Below are 16962 nucleotides of genomic sequence, written 5' to 3'. Positions count from 1 at the left end.
GGAACAGTGCAGACTTCAGTTTCGCAACAAGTGTCGTGTTTCCTCTGTGGAGAGACTCGAGTGCTACGGAGGTGTTCGCTCATTCCTTCGTCATTCATTTGTTCGTCCATTCACTACACCCACTTAGTCCAGTTCAGGGTAGCGGCGAGCTGGAGCGTGTCCCGCCAGGCGTTGTGTGGAAGGTCGAGAGACTCCCCGGAGAGCCCGGTCTCATCCCACAGCATCCTATTATGATGCTGCTCCCAACCAACGCGTTGACATGTGACAGGCGAGGTGGCCTTCAGCATCTGGATGAGGCGCGGTGGCCCAGCGGTTAGCGCTGTTGCCTCACAGCAAGAAGGTTCGGGGGTTCGAACCCCAGGCCGTCCCAGGTCCTTTCTGTGTGGAGTTTGCATGTTCTCCCCGTGTCCGAGTGGCTTTCCTCCCACCATCAAGAAGACATGCGTGTTAGGGTTGATACTCCTGCCTGTGCCCGTGTTGGTCCCCGGGTGCTGTACGGCGGCTGCCCGCGGCGGGCGCTTAGCAACACGGCTAGGATGGGTTACATGCAGAGAGGGAGTTCTTTGTATGTGTATACTATGACAAAGTGTATTCTATCCTATTCTAATGATGACTTCCACATCTGTATGAGATGCCGGGTTAACCACTACCTAACCTTAACCCTGAACTTAACCACTATGTCATTAACATTCATATATTAGCTAACATTGGAGCCTGTTGAACACCTGCCACATCTTTTCTTTTTTTGGATCCCCCCCCCTTTTTCTACCCAGTTGTATCCGGCCAATTACCCCGCTCTTCCGAGCCATCTCCGTCGCTGCTCCGCCCCCTCTGCCAAGCTGGGGAGGGCTGCAGACTACCACATGTCTCCCCCGATACATGTGGAGTCACCAGCCAGCCGCTTCTTTTCACCTGACAGTGAGGAGTTTCACCAGGGGGATGTAGCACATGGGAGGATCACGCTGCCCCCACCCCCCCCAGAGGAGGCGCTAGCGCAGCGACCAGGACACATACCCACATCCGGCTTCCCACCTGCAGACTCGGCCAGTTGTGTCCGTAGGGACGCCCGACCAAGCCGGAGGCAACACGGGGACTCAATCCGGCGATGCCCACCTGCCATGTCTCTATACAGACGCCTTATGCTGTGTATGGAGGTGGCGTGGGACAAGAACGCGTCGTGTGGGACCGGTTGCCAGTCCATCACAGTGCCCACACACACAAGCCCGGAGAGACGTGACAAGTCACATGGTTTAAAGGTCACCTGTAATGGCGTTCAGATCGCCACAAGCCGCTGCGATTTGACGTTTCTCCGCATGCCACACGAAGGCTGGGGGGGCTGTTGTGATGCGTAGGTTTGTTGTGACTAACAGCCAGTCATGGCCGGCCATTCGCAGAGGAAAGGAGACGTCAGTAGGCTGTTGGCTGGATTAGATTATGGTGGTAGACGAGTCCTCGTCTTCTCTCAGTCTCCTTCCTTGCTCACTGCACATTTGTGTTAACGGATACCCGGAAGAGCCGGGTGAAAGAGGTGAAAAGTTGTCAGGGAGAGAAAAAACATTATTTTTACAAACGCACAAATATGAGGCCGAGTGTTTTCTGTGGATTTATGGGACATGATGTTCCTTCCATGTAAATGGATCGCAGGTAAAAGAGGGGAAACTGCAGAACGTTTTTCGTTCCACCGGACCTTTACAGATGTGGTCCAGGGGTTTAATCATCATCGCAGTCGTCAGGACTGGGTCCTCCTTCTCTGTCCAGCTGAAGCGATAACAAAAAACCCCTAGACATGACATGGTGGGAGCCCTGAGTGGTGGGGGTCAGTCTGTCGTCGGGCCCCCCCGTGAGTCCCTGTGGTCTCCTAACCAAGTAGGACATCTCCTGGAGTGTCGGACTGGCCTTGTACCACCGTCATCTTTCAGAAGCTTCATTTTCTGTCATCTGGTTTGGTTTGTGTCTTATTTCAAGGTGAGCTCCTTCTCTTTCCCCTGCCACCTAAACGGAGAGAGGGAGAGAGCGGGAGAGAGACCCAGCAAGTGAGAGAGAATCCTCCAAGGTCACTTTCCGTGTCTCTCCGTTAGAGTCGGCGAGTTCCTGACAGGGCGGAGACAGCTTCAATTTCTCACCAACTGTCAGAAGCGCCGTGCTTTTTAAACGCCTGTGAGACGGCTATGAGGAGAGGAAGATGTTCCCCGACTTCCTCGTGTCATCCGAGGGGCATTCTTCTCGCCGGCCTTATCTCGCCGTCAGTGACGGGCCTTCGCCCATTCCTGACACACAGGTTTTTGCAGATGGACAAATAGGCAGGCGAGGTTGAGCAAAGCCTGCCCAAAATACGGTAGATCTAGGGACGGCTGTTTTTGGGGGGTGGGGGGAGCAGGGTTTTTTATTTTTTGCTTTCTCGTTCCCTCTGCAAGCCCCCCCCCCCCAAGGATTGACAGTTTGACGGGCACTGCGGCTCTGCTCGCTGGCACCGCGGGGCAGAGAGGGGGGGGGGGAACAAAAGGGGGGAGTGATGATTGATCAGAGGTGCCTGTGGCAGAGTTGCGGATGGCGTTGAAAAGCGCACCGTCTCTTCGACCACCTCCCGAATCAAAGGAGGAGTAAAAAGTGGGCTACCTTCTCTGTGGGCGTGAGGAAGACATCGATCAGGCGGCTTTGATGTGACACGGCATGGACATCTTCATCTGTTGTCAGGCGGGCCTTCTGACAGCGAGCCTGTTCCTGCTTTTTGATTTGGCGAAACAGGTCGATGGGAGATTTGGTGGGTGAGGGGGTGGAGGAGGGGGGGGAGGGCTGCTGCTTCAGCCTCCAAACTTTATTAAGTGGCCTTTATTCTGAAAGGAAACTGAGGCATCAAAGAGAGAGTGTGTGTGTGTGTGTTGGGGGTGGGGTTCTGTGAGACATGTAATGCAGCCTAAACAAAATCTGCCTCCTGTTGACAAGTTAATGACAAGTTAATTGCCTGGTGAGAATATCAACTCGTAGTCCTCCCATTCTGCTCTCCATGAAGCCCCAGTAGTGCCTCATCATGCTCGAGTGCTTTACTCTCGCAATACTCACCCACTCCGCTATGACTGATTAATGCTAAGGGAGTTGGAGACGAGAAAGGGGGAGGAGGAGGGGGTAGATGGAGGAGTTGAAAGCATGCAGTGGCCGGGAACGGAGTGGTACGAAAAAGGTTGGACTCCCGCCGTCTCCTCTTTGGGGAGGTGCCTAAAACTCTACCGACTGTGGTGCAGGGAGAGGCTCAGCCAGGGGTCTTTGAAGCGCTGCTCTGTTCGCACATTGACGGACTCCTTTGTGCTGCTGTAATTCGGTCAATACGCCATATCTGAAGAACACATCCACCCTTCAAACAACTACAAATCTAGGCGGCACGGAGCGGAGGTGGTGCAGAACCCGCACCACCCGGGCGAGCGGTGTACCTCCAAGCAACGCCGCTGCAGTACAGTGCAGCTCTGATGAACAGCAGATGTGTGGCTTTGATGCTCAGGAGATGGCTGAGTCCAAGGCCCAAGTCACCAGATCATGTGGTTTGCCGGAGCGTCCTGGTTGGCTCACCTGTGTGACTCGTACCACAGCTGTCTCGGGTTTGATGTTAGCATCCACGTAGTCCGGTCCAGCCCGATGCTGTTGTGGCAGGCGGAGCAGGATAGAGGAATTGGTTTGAAGATTGTGCCTTCTGGGCAACGAAGAACAATTCACCAATTAACCTCACTGCCTTTACATGTCTGTGAATTTCTCGGGCACGAAAGGGGGCCCGGGGAAACGCACACACTTTGGAGTGCAGACACATTTCGGTGGGTGTTGAGCTTGAGGAATGTTTTGAACCGTTTCTGTCAACTCATGCTAAGGGATTATTACCGGCAGTGAGCTTTCCTTGAAAAAAGGGGAATTTGAATCCCTTGGGTGTGATTAACGGTGGCGTTCAGTCTGCCCTTCCACTAGGTTGCCTACACCTTGTCACAGACTCCTTTCGCCAGAGGTGGAACCGAGTCATTGTTTTTCAAGTCACAAGTTGTTCTCAAGGCGGCACGGGGGTGCAGTGGTTAGCGCGGTCACCTCACAGCAAGAAGGTCCTGGGTTAGAGCCCCAGGGTAGTCCAACCTTGGAGGTCATTCCGGGTCGTCCTCTGTGTGGAGTTTGCATGTTCTCCCCGTGTCTGCGTGGGTTTCCTCCGGGGGCTCCGGTTTCCTCCCACAGTCCAAAGACACGTAGGTCAGGTGACTCGGCCGTACTAAATTGTCCCTAGGTGTGCATGTGTGTGTGTGGATGGATGGATGGATGGATGGATGGAAGTTGTTCTCAAGTCTTGGCACTCAAGTACCAAGTCAAGTGTTAAGTCAAAACAGGCAAGTGCCAAGTCAAGCCCCAAGTCAAGATTTACAAGTCAATTTTTACAAGTCCCAGGTCAAGACTTACAAGTCCCAAGTCAGTTTTACAAGTCCCAGGTCAATATTTACAAGTCCCAGGTCAAGTTCCAAATCCTAAATTCTGAGTTTCAAGTCTTAAACAGGTAATTTTTCAATCATTATGGGTTGATGAAAAGCGGATCTGTAATTATGGAAATAAAGAGTTTATTGGCCCGCATACTTTTTAAAAGCACTCTTGTCTCTGGGCTTGGAGAAGGTATCGAGTCTTTCAAGTCAGAAGGCTGAAGTGCAAGTGACATCATGAGTCATTGGTGTTAAAGTCCAAGTCATGTGACTCGAGTCCACACCGCTGCCTTTCACGTTCTCTCTCCACCATGTCCTTTCTTTCCGTTTTATCAGTGTTCTTATCAACAAAGCAAGGGGGGAGGGGATCTGCCCGAAAAATATATACTTTGAGACTAGATAAACTATATTATGACTAGATAAACTGACGGGGGGGTTATCCCGCTTCTTCACCTCTGACGACCCAGCTGCCAGCTGAATATACCTGTTTGTGCACATATCTGCGTTTGTGTGTGTGTGTGTGTGTGTGTGTGTGTGTGTGTGTGTGTGTGTGTGTGTGTGTGTGTGTGCTGCGCACATGCATGTTCACATGTAGTGGGCCAGTGTACGTATGTGTGTGTTACTGTGTCTATGCCCCTTTTCCACTACATGGTACTAGCTCAACTCGACTCCACCTTTTCGTTTTCCATTACTGGGAAACAGTGGTGGATCTAGAGATTTTTTCCTGGGGTGGCAAGACTGTGTCCCAGAGGTGGCAGCTGCCACCCCTTGCCACCCTGTAGATCCGCGCCTGTGAGGGGGAGGGGGATTCTAAATCGGCGACTTCTGTTTGAGATGAGTTTGGTGCAGGTCTCATTGACCTTCACCATGCATGTACATAAAATATACTTTAAAAACATATTATCTGATTTATAAATGGGGTGGCAACAGGGGTGGCAAGACTGTGTCCCAGAGGTGGCAGCTGCCACCCCTTGCCACCCTGTAGATCCGCCCCTGCTGGGAAATTATTCATCGGTCGCAGCGACGGGGACCATCTAGTCACCCCGTGATGGCTGACTGGTGACTTGCGCGGTGATTAAAGGGAGGAAGAGTTGCGCATCATCAAGCCCACTCTCTCGTCCGGGACCACCTACGACCAGTGGCAAGACTAAGCGAGACGACTGGCAATGGAGGCGGACGCAGGTTTTTCCTCCGGGTTTCTCCCCGAAGCCTTCTAGACGAGTATCCCCGCAAGGCAGCGGAGGTTTTCAGTCTGAGGTTTCCTCCTCCCGAGTCCTGGGCCAGACGCCCTGCTTGCCAACAGGGAGGCGAAGCGGTGCGGTAGCCTCTCGCTTCCTGGTGCCGTGATGGGGTCCGTCAGGATCTTACCATATGGCCGCTCCCACGCAAAGGTGTCCGCAGCAGCGCCTCCTCGTGGTACCGCCTGTTTTTACCAAGTCCGCTGCGGGGGCGACCCGGTTCCCGGCTGTATCACCGGGTGGGTCGATTGGACTCGTTAGCCTTGGTTGGCAGCCCGTCCAGGAGAAGGACGACTTGATTTCAGACGCGGGTAGATGAAGCTCGTTAGCCTACTGGAAAGTACCGGCATTTTGGTAACTGTTACCCCTCTTCTGGTACCACCTCTGTCGAGGGTCCAAGATTGATGCTAGAGCCAACGGGGTGTAGGCACGGAAGTAGACGTGATTGGTTGTTGCGTCGGCCAATAGACGGCGTGGAACCTCGACGCGCACTGACCGCCAGACAGAGCAATAGTTGGGGCGAATTAAGGTAACGTTAGCTAGCTAGCGATAGCAATAGCGGTAGCGGTAGGGTTACAGTACGATCGGGCCATGTTAAGGTCAGTTGTAAGCTAGCTAGCTAAATGTTCAAGTGCGCATCGTTTGTTTCAAGTTTCCGCGCTGTCTATTGGCCGACGCAACAGCCAATCACGGCTACTTCCGCGCCTACACCCCGTTGGATCTAGCATCAACCTTCCAAAAAAACCGGGGCGGGTACCGAAATCAACGCAGACCTCTGGTTGGTCAGAGAAACGCGTCACTGCGTCATGCGTCATCAACGCACGCATGGGATATCACCCTCGGCATTTTTTAAATACCGAAGCGGAGTTATCTACATTCTGAAATGGAAAACCAGGCGTCGCTATGACGACCAGCTACATTGAGGGGCTACTGTTACGGTAATGGAAAACGACCCAGAAGCGAGTCGAGACAGGTCGAGTTGAGCCGGTACCATCCATCCATCATCCGAACCGCCAGGCCATCACACAGGACCCACACACACCTAGGGGCAATTTAGTATGGCTGATTCATCTGACCTACACGTCTTTGGACCAGGGTTCGAATTGGGGGGTGGGGGTGGGGGACTGGACCTCCCATAACGAACAAGGGGCCTCCCATAAGAAAGGAAAATTTAAGAATGAGGGTTCCCCCATAGTATTATGGTCGTAATAAGAATGACAATAACTTATCAATTATTTTGGGGGCATATTGTAGCGGTTCTTATTTGGCATGCAGCAGTAAATCTGTGAACATGCCTGTCTTCATGTTGCAGCACCGGTACCCCTGTTCTGCCTGCGTGGTCATAGTCAGATCTGGACCGCAAATGCTGACCAATCAGAATCCTTCTAGACAGCACAGTCCCGTCACGATTGGCTACAGATCACGGTGGAATAGGTTCGCTTAGCCCTCGGCTAACGGGTCGGACCCGTTAGTCGAGCGGTTAGCGGTGTCTCCCGCGGTGCGGGAGGTAGGGGTTCGCGTCCCGGCTGCGGCAGTTCCTGTGGTTGCCCCCCAAATTCGCTACAATCTGCAATTGAAACGGCGGGCACGTGCCACGAGCGAAAATCGAGAATAACAGAATTCCAGGTCTCGCTGGAGTCAGGCGCTCTCTACTGGTGCAAGGGGCATTCATGCATTCATTCATTCTGTCTAGACTGATATTCACCTCTCCTCCCAGACGAGTCAGAAGACCTTTCAAAGGACAGCATACTTTAACCCCCCCCCTCCTCACCCATATAACTGGTCACTCAATTCGAGCACTACTTTGGACTGTGGGAGGAAACCGGAGCCCCCGGAGGAAACCCACGCAGACACGGGGAGAACATACAAGCTCCACCAAGGCTGGACTACCCCGGGGCTCGAACCCAGAACCGTACTGCTGTGAGGCGACCGCGCTACCCACTGCGCCACCGTGCCGCCCCAAGCCGGTACCATGTAGTGGAAAAGGGGCGATAATAGTGAGCTTGTTTTTATCAAGAGGAGCGTAGCTCGCATTTCAGGTTAAATTAGAGCAACAGAAAAGAAGTGTTTTAAAAAGTCAGAGGAGTGTTCTGCACTGCCAGCTGACTGGAATACGACAACAAAAGATTGCCTGCCTGCCTGCCTGCCTGCCTGCCTGCCAGACGTGTGTAGGCAAGTGAGGCAGTAGATATGATATGACAACAGAAGGGGTCCTTGAGATTCCCAAGGCTGCTGTAGCTTTGTGTACATTCACGCTGTGACAGAAAGCAGGGATGGAAATATTCAGGATTCAGAAACATCAGAGGTATATTAAATAATTCACCCACATAGCCCCCCCACACACACACACACCCACCTCTCTGCCATCCCTTGCAAGGTCAGTGGGTGCAGAAGGTTGGGCTCGGGTTTTTGTCGTCGTCACACTTCTCTTCCGAACCGCAGGCTGCGACAGAGAGCAGCTTTCTATCCATTGAGAAGTGAGCCGGTGCCGCGGACGGAGCGGCGCACTCGTCCCCCTCCACTTTCGGAGACTCGCTCGCGTGTCAGGCGGAGAACCCGTGCGGGGAAGTACGCCGAACCGCAGCAGCACCGGCGGACGGGTTGGGTTTTTCCTCCTTTTTTCTTCTTCTTTTTTTGGGGTGGGAGGGAGGGGGGAGGCAGTTGGCATCTCTGCCGTGAAGCTGCAAACGTGGATTGTCGAAGCGGTCGGCGTTGTGGTGTCTCTTCTTCTTCTTGCTCAACTCCCGACTCCGGCGAGCGAGGGTGGTGTAGCGGCGCACGGGCGGAGAGAGCTATGAGCGGAGCGAGCGGCGCTCTGAGTAACCCACCGGCTTTCTCTTATTTCTCCGGGTAGCGGCGAATAACGCACACCGGCTACTGCCCGCCACGCCGCCGCCGCCGCCGACCGTCCTTCCGGCTGTCCAAGCGCTCGCACCTTGCTGTCGTCTCGGACTGGGTTCGACTTTAAGCCATGTCTTGAGGCGGCGGGGTCCGCGGAGATATGATGTCAGTAAGTATCGCCTCGTTACAATCTTACCAAAGATGAGTCTCCCTCTCCCCCCCCCCTCTCTCTCTCTCTGGGGCAGATTTGATTCATTTTGCCGCGACTGTAATTTTGACGATGCAGCCTAAAAATAAGAGTCGATCGAGGTCAGTTTAGTGTGATTACTGTGTGTGTGTGTGTGTGTGTGTGTGTGTGTGTGTGTGTGTGTGTGTGTGTGTGTGTGTGTGTGTGTGTGTGTGTTTTCCCGGTTGCCATCCGCCTTGATATTGGGCGTTTCTGTCATCGCTGTTGCCGGGGGGGGGGGGGATCAGGTCTCTCCTGTTACTTTTTTAGGGGGGGGGGGGCATTACATCATTATTATTTGAGTTGCCCACGAATGACTCTGCATATTGAAGACACAACGTGTGGGGGTTTACTGCCTTTACGGCGGTACCGAACCGGCGACTCGAACGAATCGCCGCGGGGGATCGTTTACTGTAAACCACAAGCCTGAAAGAGGGCAGGCAGCGTGTTGACAAGGTTGTGTCTGCAGCGCCGAGAGCCGCGCTGCCGCCGGGACGCCGGCTGACTGAACGCCGTACGGCCGCGGCGGCGTGATGGGGCGAGTTGTTGCCGTCAGGGCGGCGTGTCTGTCGTGGATGATGGGGTGAGTTGTTGCCGTCAGGGCGGTGTGTCTGTCGTGGATGATGGGGTGAGTTGTTGCCGTCAGGGCGGCGTGTCTGTCGTGGATGATGAGGTGAGTTGTTGCCGTCAGGGCGGCGTGTCTGTCGTAGATGATGAGGTGAGTTGTTGCCGTCAGGGCGGCGTGTCTGTCGTGGATGATGGGGTGAGTTGTTGCCGTCAGGGCGGTGTGTCTGTCGTGAATGATGGGGTGAGTTGTTGCCGTCAGGGCGGCGTGTCTGTCGTAGATGATGAGGTGAGTTGTTGCCGTCAGGGCGGTGTGTCTGTCGTAGATGATGAGGTGAGTTGTTGCCGTCAGGGCGGCGTGTCTGTCGTGGATGATGGGGTGAGTTGTTGCCGTCAGGGCGGTGTGTCTGTCGTGGATGATGGGGTGAGTTGTTGCCGTCAGGGCGGCGTGTCTGTCGTGGATGATGGGGCGAGTTGTTGCCGTCAGGGCGGCGTGTCTGTCGTAGATGATGAGGTGAGTTGTTGCCGTCAGGGCGGTGTGTCTGTCGTGGATGATGGGGTGAGTTGTTGCCGTCAGGGCGGCGTGTCTGTCGTGGATGATGAGGTGAGTTGTTGCCGTCAGGGCGGCGTGTCTGTCGTAGATGATGAGGTGAGTTGTTGCCGTCAGGGCGGCGTGTCTGTCGTGGATGATGGGGTGAGTTGTTGCCGTCAGGGCGGTGTGTCTGTCGTGAATGATGGGGTGAGTTGTTGCCGTCAGGGCGGCGTGTCTGTCGTAGATGATGAGGTGAGTTGTTGCCGTCAGGGCGGTGTGTCTGTCGTAGATGATGAGGTGAGTTGTTGCCGTCAGGGCGGCGTGTCTGTCGTGGATGATGGGGTGAGTTGTTGCCGTCAGGGCGGCGTGTCTGTCGTGGATGATGAGGTGAGTTGTTGCCGTCAGGGCGGTGTGTCTGTCGTGGATGATGGGGTGAGTTGTTGCCGTCAGGGCGGCGTGTCTGTCGTGGATGATGGGGTGAGTTGTTGCCGTCAGGGCGGCGTGTCTGTCGTGGATGATGGGGTGAGTTGTTGCCGTCAGGGCGGCGTGTCTGTCGTAGATGATGAGGTGAGTTGTTGCCGTCAGGGCGGCGTGTCTGTCGTAGATGATGAGGTGAGTTGTTGCCGTCAGGGCGGTGTGTCTGTCGTGGATGATGGGGTGAGTTGTTGCCGTCAGGGCGGTGTGTCTGTCGTGGATGATGGGGCGAGTTGTTGTCGTCAGGGCGGCGTGTCTGTCGTGAATGATGGGGTGAGTTGTTGTCAGGGCGGTGTGTCTGTCGTGAATGATGGGGTGAGTTGTTGCCGTCAGGGCGGCGTGTCTGTCGTGGATGATGAGGTGAGTTGTTGCCGTCAGGCCGGTGTGTCTGTCGTGGATGATGGGGTGAGTTGTTGCCGTCAGGGCGGTGTGTCTGTCGTGGATGATGGGGTGAGTTGTTGCCGTCAGGGCGGTGTGTCTGTCGTGAATGATGGGGCGAGTTGTTGCCGTCAGGGCGGTGTGTCTGTCGTGAATGATGGGGTGAGTTGTTGTCAGGGCGGTGTGTCTGTCGTGAATGATGGGGTGAGTTGTTGCCGTCAGGGCGGTGTGTCTGTCGTGAATGATGGGGTGAGTTGTTGCCGTCAGGGCGGCGTGTCTGTCGTGGATGATGAGGTGAGTTGTTGCCGTCAGGGCGGTGTGTCTGTCGTGGATGATGGGGTGAGTTGTTGCCGTCAGGGCGGTGTGTCTGTCGTGAATCATGGGGCGAGTTGTTGCCGTCAGGGCGGTGTGTCTGTCGTGAATGATGGGGCGAGTTGTTGCCGTCAGGGCGGCGTGTCTGTCGTGGATGATGGGGCGAGTTGTTGCCGTCAGGGCGGCGTGTCTGTCGTGGATGATGGGGCGAGTTGTTGCCGTCAGGGCGGCGTGTCTGTCGTGGATGATGGGGTGAGTTGTTGCCGTCAGGGCGGTGTGTCTGTCGTGAATGATGGGGCGAGTTGTCAGGGCGGCGTGTCTGTCGTGGATGATGGGGCGAGTTGTCGTCAGGGCGGCGTGTCTGTCGTGGATGATGGGGTGAGTTGTCGTCAGGGCGGCGTGTCTGTCGTGGATGGTGGGGCGACTTGTCGTCAGGGCGGTGTGTCTGTCGTGAATGATGCGGTGGGTTGTTGCCGTCAGGGCGGTGTGTCTGTCGTGGATGATGGGGTGAGTTGTTGCCGTCAGGGCGGTGTGTCTGTCGTGAATGATGGGGTGAGTTGTTGTCAAGGCGGCGTGTCTGTCGTGGATGATGAGGTGAGTTGTTGTTGTCAGGGCGGTGTGTCTGTCGTGAATGATGGGGTGAGTTGTTGTCAAGGCGGCGTGTCTGTCGTGGATGATGAGGTGAGTTGTTGTTGTCAGGGCGGTGTGTCTGTCGTGAATGATGGGGTGAGTTGTTGTCAAGGCGGCGTGTCTGTCGTGGATGATGGGGCGAGTTGTTGTCAGGGCGGTGTGTCTGTCGTGGATGATGGGGTGAGTTGTTGCCGTCAGGGCGGCGTGTCTGTCGTGGATGATGGGGCGAGTTGTTGCCGTCAAGGCGGCGTGTCTGTCGTGGATAATGGGGCGAGTTGTTGCCGTCAAGGCGGCGTGTCTGTCGTGAATGATTGGGCGAGTTGTTGCCGTCAAGGCGGCGTGTCTGTCGTGAATGATGGGGCGAGTTGTTGCCGTCAGGGCGGCGTGTCTGTCGTGAATGATGGGGCGAGTTGTTGCCGTCAGGGCGGCGTGTCTGTCGTGAATGATGGGGCGAGTTGTTGCCGTCAAGGCGGCGTGTCTGTCGTGAATGATGGGGCGAGTTGTTACCGAGACCAGGCAGGGGCAGTCTGTGGGCGACCGGGAGAAAGCCCGTGTCCCGGTTTCGAACCCACGAAGGAATATGGACGAGCCATGGTGGCGGGGTTCTGATGGTGAGGTCGGCTCTGCGGACGAAGCGACGCGTCGCCAACATTTGCACGATCTTAAAACCGCGCGCCCACAGCTATGGAAATATTAATATCTCGCGCGCACGCGTGCGCGGCGGCGGACGTCTAGTCGCTGACTCGCGGCTTCACATTCCGCAGCGTGACACACTGACCTCCAATAGCGGCCCGAGCGGTTTGTGGGTGTTGCTGACGTCATCGGGGCGACGTGGGCGCCCGATGATGACGACACCGCACCCCGCTGTGGGGCCCGAGCCAGATTGGGCGACGCAGCCGCGTGGACGCATTGGACCGCGCTGTCACCTCGTGACGGTGCCACTCTGCACAGGTGTGATCTGGTAGTGTGGCTCACTGTGGCTGATGCAGTCAATCAATCAATCAGTCAATCAATCAAGCAATCAGATTGTATTTGTATAGCACTTTTCATACAAACAAATGTAACACAAAGTGCTTCACACAATAACCCCCCCGCCCCCCGCTGAAGGAAGTACAGGCAAACGTTATGAAAGTACAGACGAGTTTATAAGGGTAAATAAATGATCACAGAATTCAATTTCTCACAGTCGTTGTGTAACAAATAAGTATGTCAGGTATGTGGAGCTGAAATGTCTCGCAGTGTTTATAAACTGTGTGTGTGTGTGTGTGTGTGTGTGTGTGTGTAAAAATTACTGCTTAAGTTATTGTGGTCTTTATCAGTCATCATTTACCACGTTTTTGTTTTTTTCTTTCACATAATGAAAGTCGGAAATATCTTGTTAATTTCTCCTCGCCCTGAGAGTAATTTGCTGCTCCTTGCTTTTCATTAACTTTTTAAAGTGAGTTGAGGCACTGTTTTAATGTGCTCCTATGAAAAGACAGAAAGAGTGGGGGGGGGGGCACATTCCTCTGGAAGAGAGGGTTCGGGTCAAGCGGAGATTTGTGGTCGGCTGTAAATATCCCAGACATTTTCATTAGTGGCGTATTAATCAGTCAGGTGGTGACTGTCGGCTGCGCCGAACAACAGCACCGACATAGTCAAGGTGAGGGAACAACTTTGGAGCCGTCTCGGCGAGTCATTTCCGAGGCCTTTTGTACACCGACGCGGCAGGGCCGGTCTTTCTCGTGGCGTGACAACATCCTCTTCTGTCATGTCGACTCGCTGCACATGTGGCAGGATGTCGTTCTGACAACCATACACGGATTCCATGCCTGGCTGTTGGATGTATGTTATCTGTCTCACACACACACACACTGATAAAGGACTTGTGAGGTAAAATGAGGCCTGGGGATGAGGGGTTGGCATTAAGAGGTGACACTGGGGGGCTTTGGAGTAACAGGGAACGAACAGAGCGGAATTGCAGAAGGTTGGAGAACAACGAGCAGCAGCAGGAAGTGCCAGAGAAAACGTGCCGAGAGAATCTGGGCGGAAAGGAAGTTTCTATGGGGCAGGAAGGGCTTTGTGGTTACTGGTCTCAAACCGCAGCAGTGATGTCAGTAATCTCTGTCTGCACACTTCCTTAAATTCTCTGTATTCCTTTCCTCTCTTCCTCCTTCTGTCTTCTCTCGCCTTCCTTCTCTTCCTCCTCTCCTGTCATTTCTGTCTCTCTCCATTTTTAAACTCTCTTCCTACTGCATCTCTCTCTCTCTTTCTCTCTCTCTCTCTCTCTCTCTCTCTCTCTCGCTCTCTCTCTCTCTCTCGCTCTCGCTCTCGCTCTTGCTCTCTCTCTGCACCCCTGCTGTATCTTTCTCTGCAGGACTACCGGGAGGATGGCATGGACCTGGGGAGCGACGCCTCCAGTCGCTCTAGCTCAGAGTCCAACTCCAACAAGGTTACGCCATGCTCCCCGTCCCTCGACCTGGCCACCCTGGAGGACTACAAATCCTCCCCCTCCCTCGATCTGGTCACCCTGGAGGACTACAAATCCTCCCCCTCCCTCGATCTGGTCACCCTGGAGGACTACGAGGAGGACGAGGATTACCAGGAGTACAAGAAAAAAGTGATAGAGGAGTGGGAGGACGAATGCAGGGAGGACTACACCGCCCACCAGCAAACTGGCCAAGAGGAGGGTGGAGGAGTAGGGGGGCTGGTGGGGGTCGGAGGACCCGGCAGAGGCTTCCGGAAAGCTGTGAACAGCCGGAGCCTCGCCGAAGAGTTCCAGGACGTGAAGACCGTCCCACCGCTCCCCGCCCCTGGTGGACGCACCGCCACCTCGGTTGCGGCCGTCCCCGACGAACTGAAACAGAACGGCAACCTGATCCTGCCCTCGAGCAACGCGCTCCACTCCCCTGGAGCCCTACAGGGGGGCACAGGGACTCCCAAGTCCAGCTACCGCACCTCTGACCAGGGCAGAGGGTGCCGTGGCATTGGGGGCGGTGGCGGGGGAGGTGGAGGTGGGGGAGGAGGCGTTGGGGGGACAGTTGGGGGACGAATGGGAGGGTACAGAGAAGAGGAATATGCAGAGGAAGAACCTCTGCCCACCATGGACTGGGCGGCTCTGGAGCGACACCTGGCCGGGCTGCAGTGCCGAGAGCAGGAGAACCAAAACCTCAACCAGAACCAGAACCACGGCGTGGGCAAGACCAACTACACCTCAGTGAGTGTACAAGGATTTTATGTTGTATTCCTGTGTGTGTGTGTGTGTTTGTGCGTGCAGACACATCAGAGCCTGGTTGTTTACATGCCTCTCAGCTGTACTTTACCTCCCTTTTTTCTCGTGAGCTGGTCGGCCCAGTGTCAAGCTGTAATCCAGCGGTTATCCGTATCAGATGGATCCTTGAAATATGTGGGGTGGTTGGCTTTAATGAGGTCCAGATTCCAGGATTAGTGAGCTAATGTAGCTCTAAGCTATGTGGACCAGCTATGTATGTACATGAAACTTTAAACCTGGCAGTCCATTTTAAACGTCTGAGCTGGCAGAGTGGTTGGAGGTAGATCCTTAAAGTATGTGGGTTTGTTCCAGATGAGTAGACAATACATCAGATATAATATCACAATCAATGTGCTGTACACTAAAGGGAGCACTGGAAGACCAACAAGCTAATGCAAAAAATCTATGCACTCAACCGATGTACCAACCCGCCAGTAGTAAAGCGGACACCAGGCTATGCTGTCCTGAATCTAGTGGCCCGTCTCACATAAAGCAACAGCTTCAAAACTACCTGTGAGCCACAAGGGTTGATTTGAGGCCGGAACTATGTCAGTTTTGCACAATTAGGGCAGATTCTCAGGGATTGTTTGTTGTGGTCGTGTGGTGTCTTGACCAGCAGAGGGCAGTGTTGCAGCGTCATTCGGCTCCCACACCAGCAGACTTCCTCTCCGTTGTGCGCTCCCAAACTCTGGCTAGCACCGAGGCCACGTGATTCACTTGTTAGCATTAATCCCCTTTAGTGTTTTATGGTTTGTTGTCCGCCCATGGGTTCAAAAGGGTGTAGCCTGTGTTGTGGTTTGAAAGGGGAGGGGTAAAATGGTTAACTCCACCCGTTGCTTTATTACCGCAGTTACACCGACATGACATTGGCTGAAACTCTGTGAGAATGAATGTGAAAAAAGAAAAAGCCGAGCCTTGGTGATGTCTCTTTTGGCATGCTAACGCTAAGACCTTTGGCATGCTAACGCTAAGACCTTTTCCTCAGCGCACACAGACAATGGCTGCTGCCATGCTGCCACAGCTATTGTTGGAGTGTGTGTGTGTGTGTGTGCGTGTTTGTCTTTGTTTGTCTGTCCTGGAGGCCCCCCCTCTACCCGCCTAAGGCATGCCTGGAATGCAGTGGGAGGGGTGGGAGAGGAAGGGGAGCGGGAAGAGGGAAAGAAGAAGAGAGGGCATAAAGATGGTATCTCTAGGACCAAGCAGTGCAGGGCCGCTTAGGTCATCCATTTATGTCAATATTCATTACCCATGATCCTTTCAATCGGGAAGGTCACCTCTTGTGTGCTTTACTCTGGGGGAGGTCTGGTCTCTCTGTGTCCGTCTTCCTCTCTCTCCGCCTCCTCCTCCTCCTCCTCCCTAGGCTGCGGTGCGTGACGATCTTGCACAGGTGAACAAAAGAAATCTCAGAAAAGGCGGCGTGTTTCTTTCTGTAATAATGAGGCACAATCGAACATGCTTCTCACCACAGACACATCCCTGTCTGCCGACACCAGATATGCATCAACGTGGCAGACAGCTGGGTCAGGTCTAGGGCGGAGTGAAAGGACCCCTCTGAACGCTGATAGCTCACAACAGGTCCTGACGGGTCCTTCCTGTTGCGAGGAAAACCCAGCTCTCCCAATTCCGATGGCCCAGTGGAGATAAGAAACGGGAATTAGACGCGTAATCCCAGCTGAGCTGAGAGCAAGAGGAGATACCGCGCAGGAGGAGGAGGAGATCGCGGGTTTGACATGAGCTCATACGCTGAAATGATTCCACATTTAGTCGTTGAACTTTCCCTGCTCCGTCTGATTCCACCATAGAAGAAGCTGTAATGCTGGTCAGCATCGATGACAGGGTTCCCATGAGTCCCGGAAAACCTGGAACTCTATAGAGTAGTTTTCCAATCATGGAAAACACCTGGAAAATGCTCAAATTTATCAACTGTCCTGCAGATATCATTGAGGTGATGAAATGTTGTTAGAAAAATTGGATTAGGAAATGATAGTTTTACCGGCTGAGATGGTGTATTTTCAGCATAACTTTTAGAGGTCTCTTATTTTTGGCCACTGAGGTTGCACACCCATGCTTGAATGTTCACT

General features: G+C 54.1%; 1 protein-coding gene across 3 annotated transcripts in view; it reads left to right on the top strand.

Moving 5' to 3' along the window:
• The first annotated feature begins 8378 nt into the window (after nt 1–8378).
• schip1 (schwannomin interacting protein 1) overlaps nt 8379–16962 on the top strand; it is a 58547-nt gene continuing 49963 nt past the window's right edge. The window contains exons 1-2 of one of the 3 annotated variants that reach the window (XM_056283188.1): nt 8379–8684; nt 13988–14827. In XM_056283188.1, the coding sequence (XP_056139163.1) occupies nt 8676–8684; nt 13988–14827 (849 nt within the window). In that variant the 5' untranslated portion in view covers nt 8379–8675. Of the gene's footprint in view, nt 8685–9259; nt 9325–10922; nt 10984–13987; nt 14828–16962 lie in introns of those variants that run through there. The other 2 variants (XM_056283189.1, XM_056283190.1) reach the window with 2 other exon arrangements.

This window comes from Lampris incognitus, chromosome 7 (genome assembly GCF_029633865.1).
Source record: "Lampris incognitus isolate fLamInc1 chromosome 7, fLamInc1.hap2, whole genome shotgun sequence".
Lineage (NCBI taxonomy): Eukaryota > Metazoa > Chordata > Actinopteri > Lampriformes > Lampridae > Lampris > Lampris incognitus.
Note: the sequence above shows the minus strand (reverse complement) of the source record. Positions and strands in the feature narration are given on the sequence as shown.